Source organism: Petromyzon marinus, chromosome 16, assembly GCF_048934315.1.
Source record: "Petromyzon marinus isolate PM22_M1 ecotype Great Lakes invasive population chromosome 16, UKy_Petmar_22M1.pri1.0, whole genome shotgun sequence".
Lineage (NCBI taxonomy): Eukaryota > Metazoa > Chordata > Hyperoartia > Petromyzontiformes > Petromyzontidae > Petromyzon > Petromyzon marinus.
Window position 1 is genome coordinate 11549449 of NC_133682.1, and position 22478 is coordinate 11571926.

A 22478-nucleotide genomic window follows, 5' to 3' on the forward strand; every position below is an offset into this window, starting at 1 on the left:
ATGGCCAAACGGCAAATGTTTCTGCAGCACCCTAATTGTATTCTAATGCTGGAGCACTTTGTGTAAAAGCAATTTACAAATGAAGTGCCGGGTGTGCCAAGGGGGTGGGGGGCTGCTGGTCAATAATCGGCAATTAAGAAATTCCCATTGTCAGCACAGTTGGGGAGAGCACGAGAGTGAGGCTGGCTTCGCTAAATGTTTGTCCTCATAGAACCCCAAGATGTATCTGTTGATGTCGAACCTGCCTCCTCATTATCTCCAGAGGTAATTTTGGCCAAGTGAATAACTTGAGTATTTTAAAGGGTGGGCTTGTTAAGTCTGATGGCCAAAACCACTGGAAATAAACGATTTGGCTGCAGAGGGGCCAGTGTCTGATATCTCGATTTCTCATAGAGTGAATCCAGCCAGGTGGGATTTTAGTGAGAGCACTTGGCAAGATAACATCCCCAAGGACTATGCAGCCTAGAGTATCATGAGAAAGGAACAGTGGTTGTCCTCTAGATAGACCCGCTCCTGCCACTGGAATGTCGAATTTAGAACTACTATTTAAGGATCGCCAACAGAGAAGACACTGAGAAGTTTGACCAATAGCAAACCGCTCACTAATCTGTGCCAGTTGAAGAGTACATTCTTCAACTGCTCCTCACCATACTCTCTGCACTGACATCAGCAATAAACAAGTGAGGTACAATTTCTAGACATGTGCTTTAAAATCAATGTGCTGATCTGCAGCCCACTGCTGGGAACTCTGCAAAGGAGGTGCAAGAGACCAATGCAGAAGTGAGAAAGGGCAGCCCTTGAGATTCGGGCTTCAGGCTCCAATGTACTCTCAACGATTGACACGTGCATCTCTTTTTAATTGAAGCCCTTGAACCTTCACGCGCTCATGCACCAGGGCAGCGAAATAATATATTACGGACCGCTATAAATGTGCCTCTGGCACAGCCCCTCATCAGTCACATCTTATGGCCAGTAACCTCCTGCCCTCTAGCCATAATATACAATTATGGGAGACAGCACCAGTCTCGAGGTCCTGTTGCACAGCCTATCTATGTATGGTGAACTTATTTCACACAGTACGTAGCCAACCGTGCTAATGGGAGGTGTGGGGGGAAGGACAACAATCTAGAGTGGGTATCGTATAATACCCCATTCTCCAAAACAACTGCCACACACCCTTGCAATTCCACTTATTAACTAGCAAATGCAATTTCTCATGGCAGAGACACCTGACCACAAAGTTGTTAAAATCGTGGAAGACCATTTGTCGTGGGGTTTTTTTTAATCTCTCTTGAGTAAGGTTATAAAACAGTCTCCCTCAGCAGCAGACCATGCTTTCCCACCTGATGACGGACGCTTGGGTTGCGCCCGAAACGTCGTGATTTATTTGATTTTATACCTACGTGACTTTACTGAAAGAACCAAAGAGTTTGTAGGTAAGTGTTAAGGGTTGTCTTGCCAGAATGATTGAATCATAGGTCATTTACTTTGAATAGAAGATTAGCACATGGGTGCAAGCTAAACTGCATTTTCAGAATGTCATTGTTTTTTTTTGCCAATTGCGTGACTAGCAGAAATTATAGCGAAAATCTATATTCCATCTTCATAACTGCTTCCCAGATGGAAATTCACTGGCAAGGAATGGTCCTGGAATTAGGCTCTACAGGATATCCACAAATGCAATGTGCTTCCCTTAACGATTGCACTCTGTACAAGACGCTCTTAAAATGTGGAGGCAATAGTACTAGACATTGTCTACTGCCTTATTTCAGTCTCATGGATGGATACAGCCAAATCAAAGAAAAATAACATAACGACTGCCTGATGCCTTAAGTCAAAAACTCAGAATCTCAAAGTTAGTGGCCACTAAAACAAGGCTTGATTTAGACAGTCCTCCCTTGTTGTAGAATGTATTGACAAACAATGTATTTGTTTTCCACATTTAACGTTATAAAAGTGTCAAACGCACTGTGTGTCATTGTAAAATTATGTTTGTTTGCATTGGTGGTGAAGATATTACGCTTTAATGAGTACAAGCTGTAATCATTATGACGACTACAGTTAACTATATTTTCAATGCTTTCATGCTTCAATGCAATGTACCAAAGTGTCCAGTTAACTCGGCGGAGATGTATTTTCCATGTTGCGTATTTCGCACTGCTCACCTTGAGGTGGGATAGACAGTTGTTGAGAAAGATGTGCCAGTTGTTAAGAAAAAACTGCTTCTGACTGACGCAGAGTAGACACGTGGTCAACGGGAAGAGTGCCTGCGAACAACATTCCAAGGTGGTGATTTTCCAACTCAAACCGTCATGAAATAACAAAGAAAATCATCATAATATTTATTTAGCCAATAAATTCTCCCCGAATGTCAAAAATATTTCAGAGCAGGATTCTGCATAAGCATGTTTGGTTAATTCCAATTTAAAACAAGTTTTGCGATGATGTAATGTGATTTAATAAATCGCATTACATCAGCCATTAATACTAATGCAGCAAAAAATGTTAATTTCTAAATCTCAACTATATGATTTCTCACTTTAATGCACTGCAACGACCAAACCTTTTACATAATGCAACGCACCATGGCATCAATAGCCTCTTCATATGAAAAAGGCAGGTATAATGTAACCATTTTGACAAAAACAATGAAAGTGAATGAGACTAAAATTATTTATTTCAAAACGTTTTGTGAAACAAAATCGGGAATATATCTTTTCCTGTAATCATGGATACTGTAATAATGTTATTGGGAACAATACAGAACAGAAGCACTGTGGTTTTCAAGCCATAAGATAGGACTTTTACATTCATTTTTTGTTTACATTAATTTTCTCACAATCTTATCCCGATTGTGCTATCAGCATCAAGTGATGAGATGCAGTATCCATTCGGATCTCTCGTAGAGCATGTTAGAGAATGGTTCGCGGAAGTGGATATCACAGAGCTACTGCTGAAATACATGCAAGTGACCTCTGGTCCACACAGAAGGGGAGGTTTGGGCTACTTTAAAGGCAGACTGTGAAGTCGAGTGTCTAATCCACAATGTTTGCAAAATCTGGCAAAAAGGTAAGAAGCAATGGCAATGCTTTGTAGAACCGAAGGCATTGACCACGATGACTTCTTCATTGAAGAGAGCAGTGGGAATGCATGATGAGATGACTGTAGAGATAACCAGAGAAGCATGCAAAGAAAAACTATTATGAAACTAAACTTTTTTTTTTCCTAGGTTAGGCCAACTAAGTAACATAGCTATTTTTCAGAAGCGACCTTCGCCACAAACGATAGCTCAAGAAAGTGGCTTATCACGTAGACATTTATAGTAGCCAAAAACTCGAAACGCATGTTGATTCTAAATGTGGAGGGAAAAAACGGAGGACCCTGACAAAACTCTACGTGACCACGGGGAGAGAAAGAGCGAGAGAGACGCAAACCGCAAATATAACAGCATGCGTCACAGGGTAGGGATCGAACCCATGCCTCCTGTATACCAGGCAAGGTAGTTAACGTCTCCTAGCCACCGTGGCGCTCGAAGAGATGCGCGTCTCACCAGGGAGTGTTTTCTACGAGATGACAACTCAAAGGTGGTCTGGTAGAGTAGTTCCACAAAGGTACGCAGGCACGGGACGTTCACTTCGTTTTTAACCGTCTGGAAACAAAACAAAAACACACGAAACACAACGCAACATTAATTATATACGGCACCCACACACAGCTCTGTAATGGAACATGCGGGTAAACTGGCCGTTCCGTTTATGGATACCCCCCCGACTAAAATAATGGGGCGATATTTGGAGAAAGCAACATTTTAATTCAAAGCCTCGAAATGTCTCAAAACATGAACTAAGCGGTTTAACTCTCTGCTGATACACTTTGCCCAACATAGCCAGCGTGATTTGCGCCAATGATGTGCAAGCGGAGGTCAGTGACATCTTAGCGGGTTGGTGGAAATCCGTGGGATATCCATCAATGGATCACCATGTACATGAGCATCGTTGGGGCTGACGAGGTCGAGGGAGGTGTCAATGTATAGCAGATGTATTCTCCACTCTCGGCTACTGGGCAATTCGAATCTCATGGATCCCCCGTGAAGGCAAACGGCGAGCTACATAGCATCCCACTGAGTGGCACAGTCATAGGAGCAGGGATCAAGTCGGCCTATCATCCTTCCAGGGTTTACAAAATGAGTACCACTTGCAGGAATTCACCAGTGGCCACCCTATGAATCAGTGTTCTCCATTGCAATGCCCCTGATGTGCAGCCCCTGGCAATACACAAATGTGAAAATACCCCATCATGCCGTCCAACCCCAATGGTTTCAAAATGAGTGGCGGCCCTCACACTAACGTCGTACTAGCGAAAGTGGCCCACCTCTGAAAATGAGTGAAGAACACTGCTATAAATATACTGGTCCCTGCCACAGGACTGTGGAAATTCCACAAATACATAGGGCTGCCATTGGAAGTGCTGTCTTGATATATATTTTCATGCAGAGATACATTGACCCTTGGCTTATTGTCAAGTGTTAAATGTGGATATAACTAAATACATTTGTGAATACACAACGAGCAGTAAAATAAGTAGAAAAGCAATACAAATGTGGCTTGTTTTTTAGATTAGCTTAAATATTTAAAGAAAAGCTTTAACATGAGAAGTAAAAAAGATATTGTATGTTACTATAAACTTCGCATTACAAAAGGTGATGGCAAATATAAGCAGTAACATTAACATAATAAAATATTGCAATATTTAATTAAAATTAGGTTATTGTTCCATACCCTTGCGATAATAAATTGTGTGCCAGCCTGGTCCCTTATTGCGATAAATGTGCACACTTTAATTGAATTCCTTCCAGGCTATTCTCATCCCACTGTAATCTTCCCTTCACTTCCGTTCAGTACATGGACGCCACTATTTCTGTGCTCCCCCTAGAGCTACATGAAAGCCATTACTGGTAAGGCATGCTCTACTACACATTTATAGCATTTAAAAATTCAGCACCTTCGACTAAATCCTAGTGCTTTTATATCTAGCAAAACGCCACAAAATTGTCAGGCCACACTGATTAATTTCTGAGCTATCAGCAACTACAGAAATAATCTAAATTAGTGTTAAAGTGTTCGTGGTCATATACATAGCGTACATCAACAGATCTCCAAATTGCTGTGATGATGACTTGCTATTTAGCATACTGAATTGAACTCATTGTAATGCAAGAGTTTTCAACCGGCTGGGTGGTGCCTTGCAAATGACAGGTTAACAGTTGAAATCCCAGGGCTCGGCTTGACTCATCCATCTATTCCCCTAGGGTGTATAAAATAAGTACCATTTTGCAGGAAGTAAACAGAGGTTGTACATTTCCATAATTGGACCCTTTCACAGGAATGTGCCATTTATACCACTGACTTAGGGGCATGATAGAGATCAACACTGCCTCATGTTCTTTTGAGTAGGGATAAAATCCAATTTGAAAGTATGCCTAATACCTTACTTTGCTCTATATATATGATTACATCAGGCAGTTCTGTAGCCTACAGATTAAAGAAATAAATATAATGTTCAACTCCAGATCAGCACAAATGCATACGAGGTGACAGCTGAGAATAAAATTATTGTTATTTTAATCAAAAGGTTCAGCTGGATTCTAGTTGCGGCAGTAGAGCAGCAGGCTTCCAGTCAAGAGGACCTGAGTTCAAATCCTGACTCAGGTCATCTAACCTCAGCCCCATCATCATCAGTGTCTACACGGTCAGTAAAACGTATTTAGCAACACACCAAGGTGTGCTCACAACACTTAGTCTTGAAAAGTAATACAATCTTGATTTGAAGCTTTCGTGACTGCAGGAAACCATACTTCTTGGTTCTTTTGGTAAAGTCACGTAGGTATAAAATTAAATAAATCACGACGTTTCGGGCGCACAACCAAGCGTCCATCATCAGGTGGGAAAACGTGGTCTGCTGCTGAGGCAGCACCAGTCCGCCGCTTGTGTTGCGCCCGAAACGTCATGATTTATTTTATACCTACGTGACTTTACCGAAAGAACCAAAGAGTAAGTAACACAATGTTACGTGCCAGGTACAAATAATGAAAACAATGTCAAGCTATTGGATTACCATATCTGATAAGAGTAGTATGTCATAGAAATGTGGAATGTTCATGCAACACTGGCTCAGGACGTATTCAACACACCATTTTAAGCTCAGTGAGAACAGCAACATTTTTGAACCAGAAGACACCAACATCATTTTCCCATGCGCAGGAACACAACACAGGGGGACGTGGTGACATCTGTGTCTCTTAACACAGCCAGGCAACCAGAAATAGCTTAATTTATCAGCCCAATGTAATGGCAAGTCGTAGGTCCCGATGCGTAACCATGCGGTTCAGAGCACGTTCCACAGCTTGGCAAGAAGAATGATAGGGAATGGTTGTGAACGAGACGCCGGGGACATTCATCAACAGTGAAAGTACCACTGCAATTCACAGCTGTGCAGATGATGGAAAATGGCTAAAATGCAATGAACTGAATTCCATTCGTTTCTGTCAAATATGCAGCCATTTGAAAGATAGTTCGGTTTGATAGTCTTGTTTGACCCAAAAACTCATTAATGCAAAAGACACTGAACCATTTGTTACGTGCTCTGTTACTGAATTATAACTTTAAAAAGTATGACATTGCATGCAATGAGTGAGACTATCTATTTAAATAATGTGCGGTCAACAACATTTTTTATTAAAAATAAGTATATAATACGTAACAGTATTGTTTCCAATAAATGTAGTTTTATGCCATGTTGTATCACGTGATTTCTTGTTTTACCATTAAACATCGGCTTGCAGACACGTACGTGCAATTGAGCATTTGTAATGTGACTTACTGCTGCAACGGGAATTAGAATTTCCACAAAGAGGCCAGCCAGGGCGTGCTTGATGTCCTTATCCTTGACTTCCAGGAAGTATTTGGCACACTCCTGCACATACAAAGACAAAAAACACCCCAATATAGCCTTAACAGACGGTTGGGGCAAGCGCTGTTAGTGAGCACCTATAAAAGCTGGCACGGCACACGAGGGGGTGGTTGGCCAGCACCACGCCCATCCGACCTTTGTCTCCCTAAGTGGCGATGTTTGCACACAGCACCAGGTACTCATTTGAGGCCGAGTAGACCTAGGCCCAGGATCGGTTCAGATAATCGTCACTGGTGTTGACCGTGAGCGGGAATCGAACTCGGGTGGCTGGGTTCGAAGCGCGGCGTGCTAACCAACCGCTACACTGCTGTGCTTGATGTCCTTATCCTTGACTTCCAGGAAGTATTTGGCCCACTTCTGCATATACAAGTGTATACACACGGATAAACATCCCCTGCTATTAGCCAGCACCAATTAAGGTCAGCAGGACAAACAAGGGGGTGGTGGCAGAAACACACATTCCTGGACAATTTTTTTTGCACAGTACACGGATGCTGAACACAGCGCACCAGGTGCTCATTTTAAGCCAAATCAATGTAGGGCAGGGCCAGGTAAGCCTAATGGACCAAATCCCACGAGAAAGCACGTTCAGAAATTGACATCGAATTGCCAAGTATCATAGTGCACTGTGGTAATGACTGTGCCTCCATTATCAACACAATCTCATACAAACACTCCACATGCACATTAACATTTAACCATGGGAATTTGGGAGGCAAATGCTCATAAACATCATTATTCACGGGGACACAACTTGGCCTGGCTGATCATTATTATCGCACAGAGCCAGAGCGGACAGGATCCATCGTTGTTCGAATGTGCTGTGTGTGTGTATGAGGAGGCAAGAGCCTCCTCCTCACCCCCATGAATTGAAAGGAGTCTTCAAACTCTTCCACCGGGTACATCTTGACCCTGAAGAACTTTAGGCCAACGATCAGGCTGATGATGCTCTGAACGACCAGGGGACTCTGCTCTTTCTGCCGCAGCTCCTTCAGCTCCGTCATGAACTTCTTCCTCACCGCCTGGAACCTGAACGGATTTAGTGAACACGTGGCGGAGGGGGGGTTTCGTGAGCTCATCATTGAACCCTGAAGCTGCGAATGTTGCTCTCGAGCGAGCCAACTCAACTCGGTTCGTGTAAGCGGCTGTTACATTCTGCAGGAGTCACCACCACAACTTGTGCCATCAGCTACATTAACATGGACTTTAACAACCCCTTTTTCACAGTACAACCGAGCCGTACTGGATTCGTGCCAAGACAGGCCAGCTTGGCTCAGGAAGCGCTAGGTTGTTTTAGAAGCAGAGTCGTACCGGTGGATTCACACGCAATGGACACGTCAAGACGCACGTAGTTCATGGACTTACGTCACACGCAATGGATGTATTATCACCGCCGCTTGGCCCCAAGCAAGGTTCAGATGTTTTTGGAGGTCCAGCGTGGCATTGTTTGGTTCTGGCTCAACTTTGAAAAAAGGCAGTGGAAAACCACCCATTACTGTAAGGGGTCCTGCGTCGACTTGCAGCCAGTGATAAGGAGTCGAACACTCTTTAAGGAGTAAACAATTGTGTGGCAGTGCTATAGCACAAATCCCAAATCACGTGCAAGTGAAAAGTTAAATCTGTCCGGATGGTACGGTGGCAAGAGTGCTCAACTCACAATGAAAGGCTGGGAATTCAAACGTTGGTCAGCGGGTTAACTCAGCCTAGTATCCCACTGGACTCAATTCAAAAGTTAATATTACCGTGAGAAATCAGCAGTGAGTTATCCTATGGAGAGACTGGACTATCACAGGAATGTGACATTTTCTTCCCCGGGGCTCAGAGCTACTGACAGATGTGAGCTAAACCCGATTATTTGTAAAGCAGGGAGACACTCTGGCTGAATGCTGACTTTTTGTTGTTGCGTTATGCACACCTGACATATTACAGTATAAGATACATTGCAGTTTGAATGCCAGCGGAGTGTTCTGCAGGTGAGCGAGCGGAACTTACTTTGATTGTGCTAGAACGCCAATCACCTCCGCATAGAGGTCTGCGACAATGTGCAAATTCGCAGTGTTCGGTCCATTGTACCTGCAGCGGCAGCGGGGATGTCACCGTCAGCGGACAATTCATCCGAACATAAAAAACAATGAAACGCACCACCACCAGAAGAAAGTTTCTCCAAAATCCTATTCCCACGCGTTTCATTTCAACACCTTAAATACAACCGTGGCTCTTTCACTCCAGCGCTGTCCTACCAGACAGTCTCGTCCCTTCACCTGATGAAGGCCGCTTGTGTTGTGGCCGAAACGTCGTGAGAATATTATTGTGTTATTTTATTTTATCAATTTATTATTTTATTCTCATTCTACGTGACTTTACCGAAAGAACCAAAGAAGATACAACCGAAGTGTTTATTCACTGTGATTTCACACCTTTCACGTTGCAGTAATTTTATTGTGCAGTTTTTTTTAAGCTACAATTGAACTTGGGAGGAGTGTCAAGGTATTTTGTTTTACCCTTAGGCTTCACAAGCATTCCATATCCATGGTGGAATGTGCTTAAATCGACTTTGAATCACATAATATGGCCAGCTGCTTGCCAAGAACAATTATCCAAATATGGGCAAAATGTTACGTTATTAGTTGGATGTTAGTTTTATCATGTGTTCCTTACATTATTCAAATACTCTGCCCAACGACTCATATTGAACTAGCTATGCATGTATACTTGAGTTTACCATTATAAAACACCTATGAAAAAAATTCAGTAAAATTCTTCCTTATATGACATTTGTAGCCAAGTTAATCATAATTATACCCTAATAATAATCCTTTGCATGCATATGCCGCTTGCTTAACAGCCTCCGCACCTCAAAGCTCCTTGCGTCACATCCCATCTCAAACATTCGAAGGGGAGCCCCCATTTCCAGCTGTGCCTGTGCAGTACAAGTTGGCTCAGCACTGGCCTGCTGGTGGGAATTAGTCTGCCGGTAGGGGGCGATGATTGCCATGTGTAATCCCTATTGAGTAAGTTGTAGTGCGTATACCTATAGTGATATACATCTGATAAGTTGCAGATGCTTTAAGACAGCTGTCGTTCAAATAGCTACGCTGAACTAATGCAAGGTTCAATTTTGAAAACCAATTTTTACGTATTCATATTGTGTGATAATGCAACGACAGTCATGGTAAGTTTGCGATGTTGAAAATAAAGTGGAGCTCTTCGTATGGATTTGCCTGTACTATTATTTTCTCATCCTCCAAACTCGTCACACGCATAGTTCAATACAGCGAAGCAATAACAACTGCATGTGATTACCTGGGTGCGGTCTCAAATTTGGTGCACTGACTCAACCGATTTCGATCAAGCATTGACTAAAGCTCAAACATTGAGGCAAAACAACATTCTAAGGAGGTGCACGAACGTCAATATGCAAGCCCCCTTTGCTGACAGACACGCGATGTAACTGGTTGCAAAAATATAATTAATTACATGGTTACACTTGCTGTCAGGAAAATGTGCATGATGTCGGCAAGACTTACCCTTCTTTGGGTTTAAAGTGCTTAAAAGCTAAGTTCATCACATCTTGCAGCAACGAATCTGGAACAGGGTGGACAGGAATCTGCAAAGTAAACAAAGTGACATTACATTATAAACTGGAAATATTGCCAAATGCTCCAGGCACAGTTTATGCCTCGCCCCATCTGACCTTAAAAGAACATTTGCCGGCAGTATTCTCAAAGTAATTATGAGCCGTGTGCCTATTTTAAATAAGCGATTTGACTTTTAAAATGCAGTGAATTCAAAAGTCCCAAAAGAGGCCGAGGAAATCTGGAATGTAAAGGTAACCGTGAGTGAACCATCATGTTTAGAAAATGGAATGCCTGAAAGCTCTTTCGTAAGTATTATTCGAGTAATCACAATCACCACCACCATAAGTCATGATCTATCTACAGCTGAATAAAGTGCCTCTTAAGCCATTCCCATCTCTAAATGCTTCATATGTTTAACTTCTCTTGGGCTGTACATAGCCAACCTTGCTAATCGGAGGTGCTAATCGGAGGTGCTCCTTATTCGATCTCCCACTAAAATAAACCTCTATCGGTATACACCTCCGATTAGCACGGTTGGCTATGTACGGTGCGAAAGACCTTCAACACACCTAAATACATATTGTTAACACCACCGATAATGTGGTATGATCAGGTGTATCTGTAGTTAGAGTGCTTCACATAGCATCGGACGGTTGGGAGTTTAAATGCCAGTGAGGGGGTCACCTCAGGCCAACATTGCTTTGGTGGATGATAAAATAATAACCAACTCAGAGGAAGTCAACAGTGGTCATGAGCACTGCCCCAATCCTAGTTTTAGTGGAGACAGTTTGACTTTACTAGACATAAATGAGTTGTAATTTTTAAGTGGTTGGATTAGCTGAAAATTGTATTTTTTAAGCCACCAATGTCATTTTATACGGGGAATTGCCAAAGTCGTGATGCTAGCTGTAAAAATGTTGAGTGAAGCGCTCTGCTTAATTGCCACCCTTAAATTCCTCTTGACCACATGCAGTCACCAAGCGTGACATCCTCATCGGTGCCTTATTTTTTCCATAAATTCCCCACATCAAATGTAAAAGTTGTACTATTATCAACCTCAATTAGGACAAACTTCTGCAAGGTGAACGTTTACAAACGGATGAGATTACTGTTGCTCGTCACTGAGATATGTAAACGTCCATAAAAAGAAAATCAATAAGGACAATTTATGATGTCGGCCATACATCGTGGAAACTAATTAACCTCCAAATTTCCCAACACTTTGCCAAAGTGAATTATTTCAGATAAAAATGCTAGATCACAGCATTTAAAATTACCAATGCTCTTCGAGACAAAAACACCCCACCTCCTGGCTATGACATTACTCCTCAATGACACTAGCTGGGAACCATCAACCAAATCAAGAACATCAACAGGCCGATGCACACATCTCCTTCATGAATAGAAATTTAATGACAAGCCACAGTGCAATTGTGACTTGTGTCTCTATGGGTTTACTAAAAAGTTCAGAAAGATATATAGAGACACATAAAGACCACATCGAGATACACAGAGACCCATAGAGATATATTTAAGACCAGCCACAGTCGTGTGACTGTGGCCGTGCAACTCAAACTATGAACCATTGAGTAAACCAGTGTAGTTTTCACTCCTTCAACAGAGAAATTGCAAAACTACACAAACTCTCCGTCTCTCCTGAAGCCCTCTCGTGGCTATCAAACCTCGACATTGGCATTAGCTCCTGAACGTAATTCCATACACAAGTGTAAAAATGCTATTCATCATAATCTGGGTTTTCAAACAAAAATATTTAATACAAGGTCCAAAGTATGCAACACAATTAATCTCTTGTCCTCGCTGTATCTGTGGGGTTCTCAAGAAAAATATTATTTTTTTTACGATGCCCTGCCCCATCAATTGTTTTACGTGTGCATTTTAACACTTCCCCAACTATGGTTGAAAAGCTCCCCTCAATCGGCAGCGGGGGTTCATGATAATGCTCGTAAAAAAATATCCAATATAAGTAAAATCTTTTGTATAGATTTGTGCTATAAATTTATCAATGGGTTACTCGTAAGTAGGCAAAAAAAAACAAATCAGCCTTTTCGGCCACGTTGATGACGCCACGCTCTACGTGATGACGCCACACGCCAAGCAATAACATCACGCTCCACGGTGATGATGCTTCCTTGTTTACATCAGTCAAGAGAAAACTTTGGACTAGAAGCCGTCACTCTATGGTACGAATCGACCAAACTACCGTGTGTGCTAAACTACATCATGAATATGTGAATTATTCAGACGATGTATTCTGCCTGGAAATGTCTATTGGAAGAGATGGAAGAGTGGACCATGGGTTAATAATGGGAACACTAATATTTTTTAATGAAATAACTAGCTTTACTACCCGGCTTCGCCCGAGACTTGGATTCTTCTTCTTGGTTCTTTCGGTAAAGTCACGTAGAATGGAAATAAAATAATAAAAATAAAACTGCTTCTTAATACGTTTCACACGACAGTCTATGTTATGGTTTATAGCATGTTGTATAATAATAAATAGTATAACAATGTAATGTTTAACATAATTCATAAGGCAATATATAGTATTGTAATTGTATAGTGAATATACAGCAGTGTGCTATACAGTAGGGTTGGTAGAATAATACAGTGTAATATTACAAGTCTAATATTTTATAGTCTAAAGTATAGGGTAGTGTATAGTAACGCATTGTATAATTCAAGGGTGGGGTTTGTCTATGGCAGTGTATATTACGGTGTATAGTCGTGTAATGTAGAAAAAAACAGTTTAGTTGGAGACATATCAATATAATGCATAATGTTAGAGCTTACATTGGGCTGTGTATACGATATTATACAATGTATTTTGATTTAAAGCTTTCGTGACTGCAGTAATTCATATTCTTAGTTTTTTCGGTAAAGTCACGTTGAAGGGAAACAACAAAATAATAAAATATATATAAAACAATAAAAAAAATTCTCACGACGTTTCGACCATAACTCAAACGGTCGTCTTCAGGTGTGTTTAAAAATAAATTTATGCAAACCAACACACCTGAAGACGACCGTTTGAGTTATGGTCGAAACGTCGTGAGAATTTTTTTATTGTTTTATATATATTTTATTATTTTGTTGTTTCCCTTCAACGTGACTTTACCGAAAAAACTAAGAATATTATACAATGTAGTTTAGATTGGAAGGTATAACATTGCAATGTACAATAGTCTAGTTTATAACATAGTTGTAACGCAACACAGGACAGAGCAGCGCATGGTGGCTGTTTCTCCCCCCTCCTCAGTTCCGAGCATAGATGGACTCGTCCGTCTGAACAAAGCTCGTCGCTTTCCGTGGTGCTAACGTTGAAAAGAAAAAAACGCCACTTTTTTTGACGTAGAATTGTAATGTATAACGACTTATTGTTAGTAGCTCAGCTGATTGGAGAGTATATTGAGTTTATTGATAACATTGACGTAGTTTATATTTTAGTTTTTTTATTCATTATATAGTGTAGTGTATACCCAGCTACTTTATGTTAATAGCTCAACTTATTGAAGAATATATTGAGTACATTTATTATATTGATTAAGTTTATACTTGGTTCTTTCACATCGGCCTATTGTATGATAGTTGGGTAGTTGCAGTTCTTGAGCGTCAATATACTAAATGCCTCTGTTGATATGTAAACTCTGACTTTAACAGTTACATGCTAATTTCTGACTTTAACACCCTGCTAATCCAACACTTTAACACAGCTATTTCAATGCTAAATTCTCCTGTTTGATATGTAAACTCCTTTGTCAAGGCGCTCTGCTCCTCCCACCCAGCTTAAAAGACGCTGCCAAGCTTAGCAGTGTTCATTGGAGCGCTGTCTTCCCGACAGTTCTGTTCCTTCACCTGAAGACGGCTGCTTGTGTTGTGGCCGAAACGTTGTGATAATTTTATTTTATTATGCTTTATTTTTATTATCTTATTTCCATTCTACGTGACTTTACCGAAAGAACCAAGAAGATGAATCCCTGCAGTCACAAAAGCTTTAAATCGAAATTTCACTTGGATTCTTGTCTTGGATTAATACACGGCCTACGCGGAGGGTGGGGGGGGGGGGAATCCGTGACGTCAGCAGGCACACTGCGTAACGCTGCCGCATGCGGGTGACGTCACAGATGACGTCACAGATGTGACATCACCACTCACTTGTCGTGCAAAATATATACATTATTGCGCCCCCCCCGCCCCCCAAAATACAAAAGTCAATTTTTATACTTTTTGCATTGTGTACAGTCTGGAAGCTACCCAAATGCCAAATTTCAAGTTTGTTGCATATCGGGAAGTATGCTAAACATTTCGAACAGACACACAAATTCACAAATTTCCCTTTCATATATATAGAAGTTATATCTTTGCCATTTAAGTTTTAGTCAAACGCAAAATGAAAATATAAATGCTTTATATTGTGGCACGAGGCCAGCCTCTAATAACGAGCCTAATAGACTCTGGTGAGTCTAATAGACCCTGGTGTTTTGGAAAATTAATTTGCTTTGCTTATTTAAATTCTGGTTTATACTGTGTGCACTGACCTTGCCATAATAAGTACTGTATCCATCTGAAACATTACAGTCTTATCTTATCTTTTCTAGATTTGCACAGCGCCTTTTCCTAGGCACTTTAGAGCAATTATACAATTGTACACAAGATGATAATTATTTGAAATGAAAAATTGTGTTATTGAAAGTGGTGTAGTTCGAGTTACGGTAGAACAGGAGAGAGTGATATAAGGAGGGGTTTGGGATAGGCATGGCCGTATCTTGGGGTGGAGGCTGGGGGGCGACGGAAAGTTGGGGCGCAGAAAAGTAATGAGGCATTGCACTGGGAAGACAAAGGGGGTCGGGGCCAGGGATGGGAGCAGGGCCACTGCGAGTGGAGTACCCCGCCACTAATAGGTGACAAAGACTTTGCCGTTGCAGCACCAACGTTTTGGAACAACAACAACCTAACCTTGCTTCCTCCCTTAAAATCGTAAATTTTCCTTTAAAAAATATCCTGAAGCAGAAGATTAGTGCTAAGAGATACAGCACTCACATTTGCAAATGTGATTTGTAACTTTTATCCTTACCCGTGTATCGATAGTTCAATGTTAATGTGGCATTTTATTGAGGGACTACTGCTGTGCGGTGTTATCTCGGTGTAGTCTGGGACTGTTTCGTTGTTGTTTTGCTGCCTTGCCCAAGCTTGATCAATTGGACTTATAGGTTATGCAGTTATACTTAAGTGACTTGCTTAACTTGTTCTTTATTTTGAACTCCTATTGTGTTTTTGTATTGTTTGCTGTTGTAACTTGCTGACTTGCCCATAATGGACATCTGTCAAAAAAGAGCTTCATACCTCATCGGATTCCTCCTGCAGTCTAAATAAAGATGATGATTCTTAATTAAATATACACCTGTCAATGCTTAAACATGCAACAGTTGCCTACCGGCAAAAACAAGATTTGTACATTTTTGCAAGAATATATAATCTTGGGTCTTTCGGTAAAGTCACGGAGATAGGTTCAAATAAAATAACAAAAAAATAACAAAAAATTACGACATTTCGATCGCAACACAAGCGGTCGTCTTCAGGAAGAACCTATCGACGTGGCTTTACCGGAAGATCCAGGAATATGAATTCCTGCAGTCACGAAGGCTTTAAGTCAAGATTTTGGAAGAATGTTTGTGGAAATTAATCATTGCTTAAGGATCAGCTCATAATGCATACAAATAAAAGAGACTCATTAATTTCACATTTCCAAACCAAACATAGCGTGTTTATTATGAAAATAAGACTTTTTAAAATAAAATTTCCCAAAGAGAAAACGCATACAGAAGGGAATGCAATCAATCTGCCAATACATAATCATGACGGTTTTTTTACCTTAACAATATTTAGAATTCTCTCCATTTACAAAAAAAAAATATCCTTTCTTTATCCGGTAGAACTTCACCGAGTCCCTAGACTTTCAGGATGATCCTCCATTTGGTTGTTTAGCAAATCCGTTTTGTGGATTAATAAAGATGTTTTTCTTTTTCCCCAAAATGTATTCCAATCGCGCAACTGGCATCTAGTTTGGCAGCCTATCCTCTAACCGCCCCCCCCCCCCCCCCCGGCACTACCACCGCCATGTGTTTTAGAAATTCTCGCAGAAACATTTCATGAAACTACTTCTCACATCTGTTCAAAGCGCCCTTTTGTATCCGCACAATAGAAGGTGCATATCCTCAACCGCACACCATACGCACCGACCTTGAAACTTAAATGTTAATTCACGTGACGATAAAATGGAATTTTTTCAAAGCTTCAACTTTTCCAAATTAAGTAAAATGCTAAGATTAACGAGATGACATTTTGCGTGCAGTCAACGCTGACCAGGCTGCTTAGCCCACAACTCGCTACTCTTGAGAACCTGGATTAATCACAGGTGACTGCCCAGATTGAACCTCAGGGGGTCTCAGTGATCGCGATTAAACGCTCTGCCTTGAGTCACAAAGCCACATTTCCCTTCTTGAATATTCAGTGCATGGTAAGAAAGGTAGAGACAACCAGAGAATACGCGAACACGGGGGAATAGAACACAGCGGTACAGAACTGTACAGGATCTCGCAATGTGTCTGCATTTATATGCAACCGCATTGCGAGATGCTGTATGGAGATAGTTGATACGTTGAAGTTTCTAGAGTAAAAACAGACAGATGGAAAAAGAAAAGAACGATCTTGAGGCTGGATTTCAATGGAGTCATTAGAAAGGATGACTCATGAAAATGAGTTCCAGATTATTGGGGTCAACAGAGGAGAATGAGCAATATCCCACCGAGTGAAAGTTGACTGAGAGCTTTAGGATAAATGGCTGGTTGCTGGAGCAGAGTATATGGAAGGGAGTAGAGTAAGATGAGTGGGAAGAGGTAGGCAGGAGCAAGTCCATGGGGGATATTGAAGATGGTGAGAGGGATCTTAAATTTGATCTGGGATTGAATTGGGAGCCAGCGAAAAGACTGGAGCACTGGGGTGACATGGTCTTTTTATATCCTCCCTGTGCCCTATCACGATTCCATTCTTGTTCGCTTCTGGCTCCCTTTGTTGTTGTAACGTTCTGATCGTTGTTGTAACATTCTGATCGTTGTTGTAACATTCGGACCTCATGTCCTTACTGAACATCTGTGAAAAATAGCTTCATAGTTTATCGTATTCCTTCAGTATAAATAAATATTCTGATACTGGAACAAGCTGCCCTGACACGTCAATCAGACCTCAGTCTATTTTTCATTCTTTCCTTAAACTCTCACTTAATTTCCCTCCCTTCCCCATCATTAACACCATCATCATCCCCTTTACCAACTTCCCTACCCATTCATCATCACTCGCTCATCATTAACCATTCATTGTCACTTTCATCATCGTTCATTTCACACAGAATCCTATTCATGCAACTACCATCCTTCTCATCGACTCGTCTCATCTCATCACACACTTCTGCTCTAAAATAGCTGACTCTTTGTTCAGCGCCTTGGTTAAAGCGTCACATAAGTAAAAAAAATAAGATAGGATTTTCGATTCGAAAACACATGGTGCATTCATAACTCTAAATGGGGTGGAAAAGCGGACTGCACCTGCTTGAGGACTTCAATCAACACGAGGCAGAAGATGAAGTCGATCGCCAGCTCGCGTTTCTCCATCACGGGATCCCGCTCTCGTGAAGGCTCGTCCCTGCAAACAAAGTAACAAAGCAAGCACTGCAGGGCACGCTCGGATGTCAACACGGGGCTTAGCGTGCTCCGACAAGTGGCACACCAGCCGTGCCTTTGACAATTAACTTGACGCAGAGGCACTCGGAGGCACGTGCACACGCACGCACGCTCGCTCGCTCGCGTGTAAACACATACTGGCCTCCGCACAACACAAGCCATGGCGAAGATTGTCCGCATTCAGTCACGCAGACTGTTGGAGGGAGAGCCATTAGCGAGCGCCTATTAAGGCCAAAATATGCACTTTTAAATCTAGTTTAAAAACTCATTTCTATAGAACTGCTTTTCGTGTTTAGTTTGGTGTCCTTAACCCGCACCTCCGATGGTGCAAAATAAGTTCAGCATACGTACATACACAGAACATCATAGGAGGTGGTGTGACCGGAACCGTGCCTGGCCCCCTCTCTCTCTGCGGTACCGAGGTTGATAGGCCCAGGAGAGGCTTATGTCAAGTTCAGACATCAGTTGCTACTGGTCTTGTGCATGAATCAATACCAGTGTGTTGAGATTATAATGCGGTGCGAGCATCACAACCTCACGGTTTATACACACAGGCATGCAGGTGAATGTGAGTATTCTCACACGTATGCGTGTACACAGAATTACCTACTTGAATGCAGTATATGGTATTGTACGGCACTGAACAATATGAGGGCCTGCATAATGAAAGATATGTAATCATTTCTCTAATTTTGTACAATTCAATGTCAGGTGAGACAGCACACATTGGAATGAATGAGTTACTGTGTGTAAATGGAAATAATAAATATATTACCAATATGCTGTAGAACAATGTTTGCATCGTATACACATGTACAATACAAACAAGGCAATAATGAAACTTTTCACATCGAAGAATAAGATGCATCAACTGTTCCAATTTGAGCGTTAATTAAATCAGGGTCCATTCTCAAGATAATATAATCTGTGCTCATCTCTGTTGACAGCTAAGCCAGAGGGTTGAAACATTCACATTCCCATGGCAGAGACCAGTTTATTTTGAAGGAATTGGCAAAACCTATTTAACAAAAAATATTCCGGAGACTATGCTGTGTGTGCCGCATGTAGTAAATGTCTCAAAGGCAGGCAAGAATTCCCCATGAGCGGCATCAGAGCATCCCTGAGCTATTGATATTTTACGTCCAGTCGAGGCATTGGATGATGGCAGTCGGAGGGGTTGCGAAGAGAACTTTTACTTTCACCGTGTAAAGCATTGATTTTTCTGTCCTGAGACCTCAACCAAAACTGATGTGTGGAGGGGGGGGGGGCTGGTGGGGGTTAGCTGGAGGCATTCAGTAACCTCCCCTCACATTTGTATGTAGTCGAGCTGACCGCTCCACTGGATTTATGGCTCAACCACATTGCTCGCGAATGCACCAATGCAATCCTTGGCTGTCTCCGTCTTCCCGTTGCGAATGTTCATTGCTTGGTAAATATTTGCATGCCAAGCTGACGTATTGCGCGTAGCCTGGCATGCGGCACACCAAGCATGTGGCAATAACAGCCGCCATTCACTGTTAAGTGGCGAATGTGTCAGGCTAGGTGCGCACTTTGAAGCCACGCTGAGTTAACATTGGCCAGCACGAGGTTATCAGGAATCGAGTGTTACAGATGTAGTGTTGTTGGTGTGAGTACCGTTGTGTAGAGACAGTACCACCGTGTGGGTTGCTACTGTAGGGGCGGAGCCTCTCCCGGGACACCGGATGGGCATACCAGGGGAGGCTGGGTAAACAGGAAGGGGCACGTGACCAGAGGTGGTGGTGGACGGGGGTGCCAGGGTTGAGGAACACGTGAGGTTGGCCCTGAGCCCTCACGAAGGATCGGGGAAAAGAGGCGTGGCCAAAAGCGGGGCCTGGCCATGCAGTAAGGATAAAAGCCGAGCCCCGGGGGGGGAGGACTGGCGGGGGGGGGGACTAGGGGTCGATGCTGCTGGAAGAAACCATTGTCGGCGGTGGGTCTTCGGGTCTCCGGGCGTCACGCACGTGGACCAGGAGCGCGTTGGCTGACCCGGTCCGGTTTGTAGTTGCCCATCCAGAATGTAAATAGCCATCTACTCCAAGTGTATATAGCTAAGTGTAGGAACGGTGGGTTACCACCTTATGTTGTTATTCCGTTAAGGGTTATGTGATGTTAGTTAATAAACCGTGTTGCCTCCAAGTTCTAGTGTGCACCTGATTGGACCCACTACACAGGTTAAAACAGCTCGATTTTTTAGGAAAAGTCAAAATGGACCACAAACGTAGGTTTTCGTGGGTGCACTGTATAAGCTCTCTCCCGACGTGTTTCCGGGTAGTAATTCAGGTCCTCCTCATTCAGGAACTGAATCCAGTTTGAGCTCGCAGCAAAAATTCAATTCAAAGATTCAATTCTGAAATTAAATTCGTGTCCTTCTTCGGGATCTGAATTCAGTCGAAGCTCGCAGCAAAAATTGTATTCAATTAAAAATTTAAAATTCAAAAATGCAATTCGGGGGCCTCCTTCAGGAACTAAATTCAGTTGAAGCTTGCAGCAAAAAGAAGCTGCCAGCACACGGACAGCAAAAACGTCAGACACCGTATGCCAAGACAATAAAGGGGATTTACAACCTAAAAAACACAACGGAGCGCTCAAGTCAAAGTGTCTCCCTGCTCCATCAAGCAATGGCGTAAGCATTCATCTACAATGGCGGACCCTGGCTCAAGTGACCGACACTCCACATTCTGATGGCCGGGGCCAGCAGTGTCTCTATGGGACAAGCAGCATTGCCATTCCACATTGGGGGCACTTATTTTATCTGAACCTGGAAGGATTACAGATCGAGTCAACCACCAACTAGGATTTGAACTTGGAACCTGTAAGACTCATATCCCAAAGGCACACACTGAAACACACACAGACAATGAACTGATACACACACACACACACTGATGCACTGGCTTATGCATGTTGAACTTATTTCGTAGCGTACGTAGCCAACCGTGCTAATCGGAGGTGCGGGAGAAAGGTTAACAAACTAAAGCCAAAAAGTAGTTCTAAAGAAATTGAGTATAGTGGTGTAGTGTATACTAGTGTAGTGTATAATGTAGTGTATATTTAGGTGAATAATGTAGTGTATAGTAGTGTAGAGTGTAGTGTATAGTGAAGTTAATATGTATGTTGAACTTGAGAATAGGTTTTCCCCTTTTTTCTGTCAACAAAACAGGTGTTAAGATGTTAAAACACCAAACTGAAACCTTTTACAAGGAACCATGTCTGCATTAACTACAATACTTTTGGTCAGAATGCAAACAAAAAACATACTCTGATAATATATGCATTGTCTTTGAAACTGATTTTTTTTTGCATTCTGACCAAAAGTATTGTGGTTAATGCAGACATGATTCCTTGTAAAAAGTTTCAGTTTGGTGTTTAAACACCTTAACACAGCTGTTTTATTACTCTTCGGTTCTTTCGGTAAAGTCACGAAAGCTTCAAACCTGTTTTGTTGCCAGAAAAAAGGGGAAAACCTATTCTCATATTTTGGTACTGGCAAAGGAGGTCCCATATGTTGAACTTCTTTCGCACCGTACGTAGCCGACCGTGATAACCGGAGGCACGGGGGAAGGACAACAATCTAAACAAAAACAAAAAACTATTCTAAAGGAATGGACTGTCCATAATCCAGGTGTTAAACTGAAATGAGCTGTACATACTCCTCATTTCTCAGGACTCACCCTTTGGATTTTGTGCTGGAGCGTGGCCGATAGCTGTGTGCGCCATCCTCGCACGCTATCTGCCGCCGGTACCAGTCGAAGAGCGTGCGCAGCAGGGAGGGCAGGCAGTACTCGGCCACTGCGCTCAGCGAGCTTATGAGCTGCCGTCACAGTGAAACAACAACGACGACAAGCTGGTTAACACGTGCTCTCTGCATCATGCTACTATCTGTAAGAGAATTCGGTGAATGAGAGCACTTCCCTTACCGAAGCAATCGGATTACTGATGAAACAATAGTAAACAATAAGAAAAGGTAATAAAACAACAGGGATTAAGATCTTCCAACACCAAATTTTTTCAAATTTTCTTGCTGTGGTTTTCACACCTGATGAGGATTGCTTGTGTTGCAGTCGAAACGTCGTGAGAATTGTATTTTTCTATATATTTTATTTTATTGTTTCCCTTATACGTGACTTTACCGAAAGAACCAAAAATATGAATCCCT

At 42.1% G+C, this 22478-nt stretch overlaps 1 protein-coding gene across 15 annotated transcripts in view; it reads right to left on the reverse strand.

The window, feature by feature from the left end:
* Window positions 1-22478, reverse strand: part of LOC116942827 (protein furry homolog-like) — a 296076-nt gene that overhangs the window by 97549 nt on the left and 176049 nt on the right. For all 15 annotated transcript variants that reach the window (XR_012941831.1, XM_076067514.1, XM_076067513.1 and 12 more), the window contains 8 exons: window positions 21994-22133; window positions 18167-18263; window positions 10497-10576; window positions 8962-9042; window positions 7830-7998; window positions 6880-6972; window positions 3551-3649; window positions 2166-2267 (listed from right to left, as the gene is read on the reverse strand). Coding sequence is in view for 14 of the 15 variants with exons in the window: in XM_076067514.1 (XP_075923629.1) it covers window positions 2166-2267; window positions 3551-3649; window positions 6880-6972; window positions 7830-7998; window positions 8962-9042; window positions 10497-10576; window positions 18167-18263; window positions 21994-22133 (861 nt within the window). In the remaining variant the exon portion in view is untranslated. The remainder of the gene's footprint in view (window positions 1-2165; window positions 2268-3550; window positions 3650-6879; window positions 6973-7829; window positions 7999-8961; window positions 9043-10496; window positions 10577-18166; window positions 18264-21993; window positions 22134-22478) is intronic.